This window comes from Pempheris klunzingeri, chromosome 21 (assembly GCF_042242105.1).
Source record: "Pempheris klunzingeri isolate RE-2024b chromosome 21, fPemKlu1.hap1, whole genome shotgun sequence".
In the NCBI taxonomy this organism is placed as follows: domain Eukaryota; kingdom Metazoa; phylum Chordata; class Actinopteri; order Acropomatiformes; family Pempheridae; genus Pempheris; species Pempheris klunzingeri.
The window spans coordinates 10,417,944-10,429,100 of NC_092032.1; the positions used below are offsets into that span (position 1 = coordinate 10,417,944).

Sequence of the window (11,157 nt, forward strand, 5' to 3'; positions counted from 1 at the left end):
TTGCTGGGAGACAAATGTTATCAGTGTTGTGGTACAGCAGTTGATCCTCGGATGTGTATGAACTGTTTCTGTTGCATTTTGGCAGTGAGATTAACTGTTGTGATGAATCGTGTGTTGGTTAAGAGAACCGTGTGAAGAACTCAGCCTAGAGGATGCATGTAAAAACCCACAATGGATTAAAAAAAAAAAAAAAAGTGGACCTAAAAAAAACTGATGACGACATGCAATCTCCAGAGTGAAAGAGAAAGTAAAAGTCATAATTCAGATTCTACGCAATTCTGGTTTTTTTTTTAACGCTGTCAGTAGGAACCAGGGGAATCTTAAAATCAAATGTACATTTGGTTATTCTGACAAACACACCCTGGCCTAACAGAAAATCTTGTTTAAATGGCCTCATATGGTTCGTCTTAAAAGGGGCACTCAGGAGCATTTGATTTTACACATGAAGCTGTGTTCACTCGTCACAGGGAGCACTCTGGGACTGCGAGGGCACTTAAATGTCTTCTGTGGCTGTGTAGGGAGCTTTCCGAAGTTTGAGAAGATGACCCTGATGTTAGCGAGAACTCTTGTGGTTTGACATTTCTGACACAAACATAAACAGAAAGCCAGTTATAAACTGGATGTGGGAGACTGAAACTCAAGACATCTTGGCCTCTAGTGCAAAAGTAAACTGCTGGATTAGCCCTTTAAGCTAGACCTGCTAAAATTCAAACTGATGGACCACAAAAACTAGAAACAAGTCATTAGGAATGACTTGACCATTAGGAGTGAGAAATTTGGAGTCTATCGTGGCGCTAGAGTGTATTGTTCTGTACTACGCAGAGGCCACTTTATAAACAGGGTAAAGCAGGAAAGTAACACTAGCAAGATTATAAACAACAGTTTAATACAGAAGACGCATTTCCCCTGAAAACAAAAATTAAATTCCCCCTCAACTCACGAAGCTACTGACTGGAGAGATCTGATATGTCAACCACCATGGGAATGAACATGAAGTCAACAAACTGGACGTACGTTACAGCAAAAACCCGTGGCACTATGGCCGATCGTCATCGTGCTGCTGTTAGTGATGTCAGTCGAGTTCACAGTTCACATTTGTACACTGTGGCTTCTCCGTTGCGTCCTTCAGACTGTGAAACCACGGGAGAGATTCCTTAAAAAGGCATCAGTGATGGATGCTCCACGATTTGTCATCACAATACCAAGGATTATAACTGAAAAACACGATATATTTTAAATTCTAATCCTCCACGAAGATCCCCTTTTGTTTCAAGTCCCAAAATACATTAATACAGCGCTCATTTCGCTTGACTCATTTTTCGAAATGTTCACAAAGCTGTACACAGATTATATTGTTGCTGAAACAAATACAGGAGGTGGAGCATGTGGGAGCATCTTCTTACAGTGTTATGTCCGGATTATCTGAAATGCAGTGATACAAAAAGCTATAAGCACAGTAATAACCTTTCCCAAAGCAATACAAACTGAAGAAATACATAAAGTTTGCCGACGTCTACCAGCCTGTGGTAGATTAACATGAAGATTACAGGACACAAAAGCTGTTGTTAAAAAAACTTTTTTGGTTAGTCTTAATTTTTGTAACAATGACGACAAAATAAAAGTAATAATATAATAACTGAGCTGTTGATAACTTTTTAAACAACCGCATACGCTGCAGCCTTCAGCTCTAAAACTGACGTGAGCCTCAGCTCACAGCCCTGCGAGTATTTTCTTTCAAGATTGTTTGACATTTTTCAATTGATCCCCCTCCCACTTCAGCTCAATTCAAGCCTTCAGCTCAACCTTACAATACAGAACATCAAATGTGATTATCTCACAGCTGGATCTACAACTACAGAAAATGTGTTCTCAAGTGTGTTACGGGGCAGAGCAACACTTCAGAAGACTTTATGTCCCACTCCGCAACTTTTTCAAAAGACACAGAAATAACCAAATTCATGATGATGCGGTTCAAGCGGAGCTTTCAGGTCCATAAACTCTTAATTTGTTTCATCAACTTGCTGCCCCTTTTTCACTTGTGCTTGCTCACTTCCATTCACACATCTAATAGGCACTTGAATTGCCTAATGTGCCAGTATAATCACTGTGATATATTGAAACAGAAACGTTATGCTAATGAGGCCATTACTTAAAACAATTAGCGCATTCATTATTATCAAATAGTTCTCCGTCGACATACTTTGTCTGGAGAGGAGAAATAGTCTGCAGAAGTCAAAACATTTACTCAATATGTAGTGCCAGAAATCCAATTAGATCGTCAACACTATGAATTTTCTATCACAGACGGTAATTGAGTTACTGTGTTCAGAACAAAGTTCTATAGACGGACACCCACACAGACGAAGTAATACCTCACAGTTTGTGCATCACCGGCGGAGGAATTGAAATTGTCAGGGATCTACTCATTTCCCCAAACACGCTTTTAGAATGAGTCAATTGTTTTAGGTCTGTGAAAGGAAGCGGCCTCGGACACAAAGAAGCAAGAAGCTCTATGAAAGAGAACACGAGTGCAGGTATCTGCCTCGCTTCTCAGCTGTATCTCACCGATTCCCTTTGAGCTTGTGGGCCAAGGGCCTTTTCCTCGTCCTAGCTGGGAGGCAGGTTCTGCGGTCCTGACTGAGGCACTCAGGCTTGCTGATGTCATCTGTTATTGCCAAACTCATCAGATGACCTTTTTTTTTTTAACAATACAAGTAGAAAAACAACTTGGCCCTAAAAACCACCAGACGCACACGAGCACACACACACACACACACACACACACACACTTACACTCACACCCAAATAAACATCTGCTCTCATGTGATGAGAGTTAGGCTGGCAACGATCGCTGAGGTTGAATGTAGGAAGGCAGTGCATGGAAAAGGCAAAACTGGCATCAGGGACTGATTAGGCGGGCCTGCTCTCTGACCGGGGCTCACAGCGGCTCACAAGACCGTCTTGTTCCCCGACTTGTGTGGAGGGAGATGGCGTGTAGGGGGGTGGGGCTTCGTTTACGCTAATGGAGTCTCCTCCCTCAGAAATGAGGGGTGTGTGATGGGAGGGACGAGGAGCGTTGGCCTCATCGCTGTGAGCACACTCGCTGTAGGGAGGGGGCTTCAGATCATCCTCTGTAAGGAAAGGAGAACACAGGTCAACCAGTGCAATTTAAGCATTAGGTTAAAAAAAAAAAAAAGTTCAACACGATTAATCGAAATAAGATAACTATCGCACTTAATTCCTGAGATCTGATTTTTCATGTTGCTGATTCTACTGTGTTCTGGCAATGAAATCCATTGCATTAAAACAAAGCTCTCCAAATTTCTTCCTAAGCTGCGTGAACCCCTACGTGACAAACAGCACAGAAAAAGGATGTGGGAACATCGATATAAATAAACCTTAGAAGTGAGACACAGAAGCAAAATGTGGTGAGAGAAAAGGCTTTTAGAAACAATAAAAACTGTGTCAGAATTTAGGAAAACCCAGTGATGGTGATGAAGAACAGTTAAAGATGTAATCCGAGGAAACTGACCCTAAAGCAGTGGAATCGCCTGAATCTTCCTGGCCGCTTTCATCAAAATCAGCTTCTTCTGTTTCGCAATGTTGTCTCGTCGACAAGTTGTTATCTTAGTCTCTTTGGTCCAAGTTCAATGAATGAGATACAAACATGCAACTTGGACCAATAACTTGAAATTATGTACATTCACTTCCCAATAAACATGAGCCTAATTGTATTTAAGGGTCAACCCCCCCCCCCCCCACACTGTGACTCCAATTGACTAGAAATTTGACACACACAAGCAGCTCAATGTGCTCTACAAAAAAAAAAAAAAAAAAAAAAAAAAACAGGAACCAAATAAGTCCATTGACTATTTGCATAATGTGAAAAACAGTAATGTCACATCTACTTTTTGGATTCTGACTGTATCAAATCAAATCTATGTAATAGAGACCCTATGCAGAACTGTGTTGGTACAGACGCATTAGGAAATTGTAGGAAACAAAGTCTTATGGCTGCATTAGCATTTAGCACAGTTGGAATATTGCTCTGACGGCGAGCCCCGAGACACCCGGTATCTTTGACGGGGAAAAAAGATCATATGTGAGGGCGAAAATTAAGATGGAAACTAACACAATTACACAATTAGTGCTTAAATGTCACCACTTCCACCCTCTATGGCGACATCCTGAGAGAACGCGCACTTCACAACAAATGAGATGCCATTTGACTTGATGCAAAGACTTAACTGCTAGCTTGTACCCTCTTCCTCGCACTCATAATGACATGGTGAGAAACACACAGAGTTAATTAGTCATGAAATAGATACTGAAGTGAACTGTGGCTGGCTTTCTTCATTAAATACTACCTTTCTTAGACAGACGAACAGCGGTGTGACACACAGAATATAGGATTGGTGTAGCGGGAACACAAAATAAAGAGTATGGGTGTCTCTTAGTAGAAACAGTTACACTACAGTTTTTCTCTTACTAGATTTGCTTCTGGCAGCACAGCTAAAAGCAAACAACTAAAATGAGTTAACTGTAGACTTAACAGACAAATGAGCAGCGCACATCGAGGTTCTGCCTGTCTGATACACAAAAGGAAACCTTCAAGCTGTTGGTGTCATTATGATTAAGTTACTGACACACAGTGTCTCTTTCGAGGCAAACAAAGTATTCTGTGTTCACACGTGTGTTCGCTTTATTTCGAGCAGAAGAAACTAGTTCACCAATATAAGCAACACACTCTACCCTACAATCACTAAGGCACATAAATCTCCTGGCTGGTAATCACCGCTATGACTCCATTAGAGTCGGAGCAGTGATGGCCAGTTCTTGTCATGAGCTGTGGTTTCAGGCTCAAGCTGGCTTTATACTTGCCTCCTAAGAACGTAACTACTCGTGAGATATTAGGTGGTGATTGGTCAGCTTGGGCTGCGTGTGTCACTTCAAAATGAATACACCGTGAAGCAGATTGAAAAAAAAAAAAAGGCTCAGTCATCTTCTTATTTACAGGAGCACACATGTCGTAAAGCCATAACCACTGCAAACCTTCTCACACTGACCTCAGCTGTCGATCACAGTGAATCAAACTATGTCAATTAAATTAAAACACTTGAATATTCAGCAATGAACATGGCAAACTTTCCCAGTGGGGAAAGTGATTAAAACACATATGCCTGTTTTAGAATCAGAATCAGAAATCTTTATTGTCATTGCACCAAGTAGTGCAACGAAATTTGCTGTGCTAAAAAAAAAAAGCTAGAAGTGTAGTGTTGCGGTTGTGCTTTCAGCTGGTGAAATCCGAAATGAACTATTAACCAAGACCTTCCCCTTTAGGTATCTACGACACCCTGATCAAGCACCAATCTGGCTTTACTGTATTTGGTGTTGTGAACCATGATGGAAGTGCCTTTTCTGTTCTGATATTTTAAAGTTACAATAGAGAGAAAATATATGAGCAGATTGCAGCCAAGAGCTGTGGCTTACAGGAAATTATGAATGAAGCAGTAGGAAGGGAGAAAATGAATGACGCAGTCTTCCTGGCTCAACTTTTGAGCAGCTTGATGAATGAGGAAGCATCAGACGCGCAGTATAGCACCGTGTTAATGAGTGTGTGTGCGCTACCTCCAGAGACGGCCTCATATGGGGGTGGCATGTCCAGCTGGGAGAAGGATGCAGCTGGTGGCAGAGCTGTGGAGGGCTCCTCTATCGACAGGTCATCCTGAACGCCATACCAGCTAGGCCACACAGAGGTTTGCTACAGACGGAGGGAGACACACGGAGAGTTAACGATGCACATAAAAAAAAAAACAGCCATATATTTATATTTATTTTGCTATTGCTATTTTTTCTTTTACTATTGCTTCTTTTCACTCTCCCTGTACTATTGTTGCTGCTGTAATATGAGAATTTCCCTCTATGGGGGATCAAATAAAGAAAAGTCTGAAGTCTACTAATACCATCTTCACTTGTGCAAAAAGTTTCAGCTTAGACAGTCAAATCTATTAGCTACACCCAACAAACATTAACACTGCTAACACTATTAAGATACTAACTAGGCTGGTTTTACTGTCCACTGTCTAGAGAAGACAGTACTGCTGGTTATGACAATACTGGGTTTATGCATTTGCTCCTCCAGTGAGCCTTCAGTTAAACTCTTAGCTTCAGGCATTGCAAAGTATATATACACACACTGAAGAAGAAGAAGAAGTACAAACATCACTGAGCAAACAGCAAGACAGAATTCTTGGTCATGAATGACATACTGTGGGTACGATGGGTTCTTCATGCCTTTTTGATAGGATCTTTCCTGTGTTTAAACACGTGTTTTCCAACATGAGCTGACCAGCATGGAACACTTTCTTCCCAAACCTGATGAACCACGTTGACCCCCACCAGAGTCGATTACGCAACACAGGAGCGAAATGTCCGACACTGAATCACATGAGTGGGCAGTGGTTGACACGGTTGGTGTTAATTATCATTTTCTAATATTATATTCACATTTCAGTTCCTTACAGGCTTACAATCACACACAAACTCAAACGGCTGATTATTTTCTTAGCATGAAGGCTCTGACAAAAGATTACAAGGAGAGCAAGCAGTCAGTATGTTTTATCAACTGACCACTTAGCAGGGCTAGGCTGTAGCTACCTAATTGTAGCAGTGATGGGAAGAAGGGCAGCACATGCAGATCGAGCAGTTAGTGATGATGGACTGATGCCCTTGCAGACTGATGTCTTAATTAGTCTAAATTTCCATCCTGTTGTTGGGGGGCGTGATGGAGAGTGATGAGGACAGATGCAGCACAGACAGACCAATTCCACATTTAACGTAATTACTGCACAAATAACCTGAAATCGTTTCTAAAGTTACATAATGTCTGTTGTCTGTGACACGTGTTTGCCAAATCAAACTGGATCCTCGTGGCTGGGTGGTGAATGACCCGAGGCCATTCGCATCTCTGAATCATGGGAACACTGCATCGAAAACACACCCTCAACAGTTCTGTGGGCCAAAAGAATTGGACCAAAACCAATTAAGATGAAACCCTTTAATCTATAGCACTGCTGCATCTGTCTCCGGGGCTTACATGTATCAAAAGTTTTCCCTCATAGATCTCCTGGGCTCTCTTTTCAGGTAGCCATGAATAAGATTGTCCAAGAAGCTTAGAGAGCAATACTACATCAAGACCCCCCCTCCACTATGTTTGATTCATTTAAGCCCAGGACTCAACTCGTCTTGGCGTCTCTCCAGAAAACCTTCAGGATGCCTGGTTATGGATGACCGCAGGGCCTCCCTGCTGCACATTCCATTAAAATCTAAACAGGGAACATTATACACCAGAGACGGCAGAGGGAACATGGGGGAGAGGAAGAAAGGAAGAGGTGCAGGTAAAAAACGGAAGAGGAGATAAGAGAGGGATGCTGCAGAGGAAGGAGAGCAAACAGAGGAGTTGTGGAACAAGGAGGGACTAGGAGCTCGAGGAAGTTGAGAGGAGTGAGAAGTAGAAGGAGCAAAGAGAGAAAGAAGAGTGTAAGAAGGAAGTAGGAGGACTTCATTTGGTTGGGGTGGTTTCTGGTTGTGTAATTAGCCGCTTTACATATGTCTGATCGGACACCAAAAACAGCGATCATTTCAGGTGCTATCTGAAATGATCGCTGTAACAGGATATTACATCTGGGGAAACCCAAAGCCAACAGCTCAGGCTTGTATCACTTTCAACTGCATCATTTTTTTTTTCTTCAACTGGGGTATTTCCTGTTGCACAAATATTCCAAACAACGCTAAAAATAGCATGGCCTCTGCATCTTAGATGTACTATTACAATGACAAATAGCTCAGAAGCTGGGGCAGTATCAAAACTAACAGGAATTTACGAAATTGGCTTTTCATTTAGATGAATCTTCTTCTTAGAAAAGTGAGTTGATGCCACAGTCATTCACGCAGCATCTTTTGCAATAACTACTAAGAAGTGGACGAAGTGGGAAAATGCTTGATACTGGATGAAAAACCTGTTTCACATGATTCACAGAGCATTTTTAGGGAAGGGTCTGAATCATGGAGATTGCTTCCAGGTGTTTTAGAGAAGCAGTAAAGCAGAGAGGCCCTGAGGGAAGCACGATCCTCATAGCCGTCTAAACTTGTGGCGGCGCTCACAGGAAAGACATGCAAACGGGTGTTGTGAAAAAGTATTACTTTTCTAGACATATCACTGGAATCACAGGCGCAAACGTAACTATGCTGCACTTGAAGGGAACAGCGCAAGAGAAGCTTGCATTATGTGGCCAGTTTCAAAATATGAAAAAAACAAATCAAGTGTTGGCAAGAAGTAAGAGGTTACAAACTGAAAGACAACTATGAAGGTCATCCAAGTGATCAAATGACTCTTAAAGGGCAGCCCAGACGAACCACAATCTGATCATAATCTCAAGCAAATTACACCTTAAAATAGACTCTTTCTTCCATACATCTTACGATTTACATGGAACATGAAATAGTAGCAGTTAAGATTTCAAGAAAAGGACTAAAATAAAAATCACATACAGCACAAAAAAACATCAGTGGCGTAAAATGGCATAATTAATGTCTGTAAATCAGTCTACTCCTATCTGTCCGTGTCTTTACGGATGATATTTGTACAAAAATCTCACACGCACGTTTGAAATTTTACAAACTTGCTTAAAAAAAAAGGGGAGGGGGGGCAGTCATTCATTCACCATTACTTTCGAAGTGGGGAATTATCAAAGCTGTGACCTGCACGGCCAGACTTGAAACTTAACAGAAAAATGTAAGTGCACAAGTACATGTAAACCAGAAGTATGTAGCTATTAATACACATGCACACACACTTTCTCAGTTTGCCACTAAAAGTAAAAGGTAGCCACATTTCATCTTCACACTCTATTCATAGTGAAAGCCACTGAAAACCGCATGCCCCATTGAGAGAGAGCAAACAACTCCTCTGCAAAAATGTAACACAACTGTGACCTTATTTGACTTTCTCTTGCTCCAGGCCTGCAAACAGTTCTGAGAAAAGGGCCGAACTTCCCTTTGCGACCCACCGCTTTCAGTGCGTTGCTACAGTCGCAAATGTTAAGTGAAGTGCTCATAGAGGAACCACACACACTCCTCCCCCCCCCCACTGTGCACATAATCAGATAGATTGCTACAAGCTTATAATGTTAATACAGACGAGTGTGTTTTCGAGTGGAGAAAGAGGTGGTCTAAAAGTAGCTTCTTCGGTGTCTGTGCTCTACGATCAGTCACTGTCCTCTGTGCCTCCTGATCCTCTGTGTCACACACTACAAAGCTCCCTCACTCCTCTGTTGCATTTTTTTGTAAATACTCTGCATAATTTCATGCTATGGTTACCCTTGAAGCCTACTTTGAACAAACCTTTGTTACTGAAGCTAAGCTTGACAGCAATATTTCAAGTTTCATTACAAAAATTAGGTCAAGCAGGCTCTCGCCTCAAGTGTAATGTGTGCTTACAGGTGCAGCGTGGAGAACCTCCCACTTCACTCCAAATGAAAAATAAAAAAAACTCTTTGGATCCACACAAAACACAAGGGCTCCATATTTTTCATTCAAAAAGCGAGGTTGCGGCTATGTTACTCACTCTTCTTACTCAGTGTTGTGTACTCAAGTCTCTCAGCCTACATAAAGAGAGTCTCTTTAATACCAAAACCCTTGAACTTGTGCGTGCTTATTCTCAGCCACAATGGACACATATCCTGGAGGCGCAAACCCACTTTGGTGGTTGACAGTTAGATCATGAGTTCTAAATGTAGGACGGGTTAGTGTTTGTGTGCATGTATGTGAGAGTCTGCACTTACACTCTGTCTCTCACACGTCTGATGAAGGTAGGCCCTTCCTCCAACAATGACTATCTGAGCATTACGTGGGTTGCTCAGGTACGCTGCCAGCTGCCTTTGTCTCGATCGGTACCAGCACACATAGAAGAAAATCTTGATGATGATGAAGATGATCACAACTCTGTACAAGAAAGAGGAGAGGGGGGTTGACAGGGATGTGCTTAGCTCCAAACCTCATTTTTATTCAATCAGAAGAAGATGTAATTTTAACTACACAAGTTATACTCACATGTACCAGTACAGCTCCATTGTTATGAGATGTCAGTCACTGAGTATAGGCTCTCATAGCTGGGGAACAACTTGCTGACCCCTGATCAAAACCACAACTTGCCCTGAAAACGGTAACAATTATCAGTACTTTTACCCTAAGTGGCAATATTCATTTACTTGGAGTATTTAATCTATTATAACAACATAGGTTATAGTTCTCACGTGCTCACTCAAAGCATCTCACCACTTACTGGAAGCTAGGCTGATTCAATCAAATGTTCAAGCACTTTCTGTAACTTAAAACAGATGCTAACTTTAGCACGACAGCTGTTACTTTAACTAAGCTAACTAAGTTAGCTAAAGGCAAACGCAAGCACGGGATATTGAACTTACTTTGAAGCGACCACACGCCCCGCAGAGTTAGCTGGAAAGGCGTGCCATTTCCCTCGTCGTTTCGGGGACGTGATGAGTGTGAGGAGCTCCAGGAACCAGCTGAGGCTACAGCTAGGCTAGTTTAGCTAGGCTAGTTTAGCTAGGCTATTGCGTAGCAGGCCACAATAACAACAACAGCAGCAGCAGGAGCAGCAGCTACTCTATTTACCCACGCCGACAACAAAACAACCTCTCGGACTGACCTGCTTTGTGAGCAGACCTTTTTTGGTGTTACATACCAGGCCACTCGCTAGTTAACCATCAAGCTGCTAGTCAACTTCACACCGAGGAAACAGCAGAACTAGTCCCACACAGGTTTAGCTAGCATTAAGTGGCTTAGCTCGTCCCTTTGCGTTCAGTGCTGCCTTCAGGTTCACAGTGGGCGGTGTTCTTCACGCTGCTGCCTTCACCGCTTCCCGGAACATGCGCCCCCTCAACACAGACGCATTTGTTACTATTAACTACTTAGCTTTTACGTTCAAGTGCTGTCAGAAAATGTATCTGGAAGTGGTTACAGTCAAGCAGCACGGAAGTAATTCATGCTGCCATAAGATAACGGGCATGAGAAAGCCCATCTCAGGTCAGTTCAAAGTTGATGTTTAATTTATTACAAGAAACCCAATAGGAGGAAAAT

At 42.2% G+C, this 11,157-nt stretch overlaps 1 protein-coding gene across 2 annotated transcripts; it reads right to left on the bottom strand.

Annotated features, from left to right (window-relative positions):
- Nucleotides 1-869: 869 nt before the first annotated feature.
- Nucleotides 870-10,913, bottom strand: LOC139221500 (uncharacterized). 2 transcript variants are annotated; one of them, XM_070853426.1, is made up of 5 exons: nt 10,727-10,913; nt 10,111-10,213; nt 9,843-10,002; nt 5,629-5,761; nt 870-3,131 (listed from the first exon to the last, which is right to left on the bottom strand). In XM_070853426.1, exons 2-5 carry the CDS (start codon nt 10,128-10,130, stop codon nt 2,911-2,913), a joined length of 534 nt encoding a protein of 177 aa, XP_070709527.1. In that variant the 5' UTR covers nt 10,131-10,213; nt 10,727-10,913; the 3' UTR covers nt 870-2,910. The 2 variants fall into 2 exon arrangements, with proteins under 2 accessions (XP_070709527.1, XP_070709526.1); XM_070853425.1 differs by having other exon boundaries at nt 10,485-10,912.
- Between the last annotated feature and the right edge of the window lie 244 nt (nt 10,914-11,157).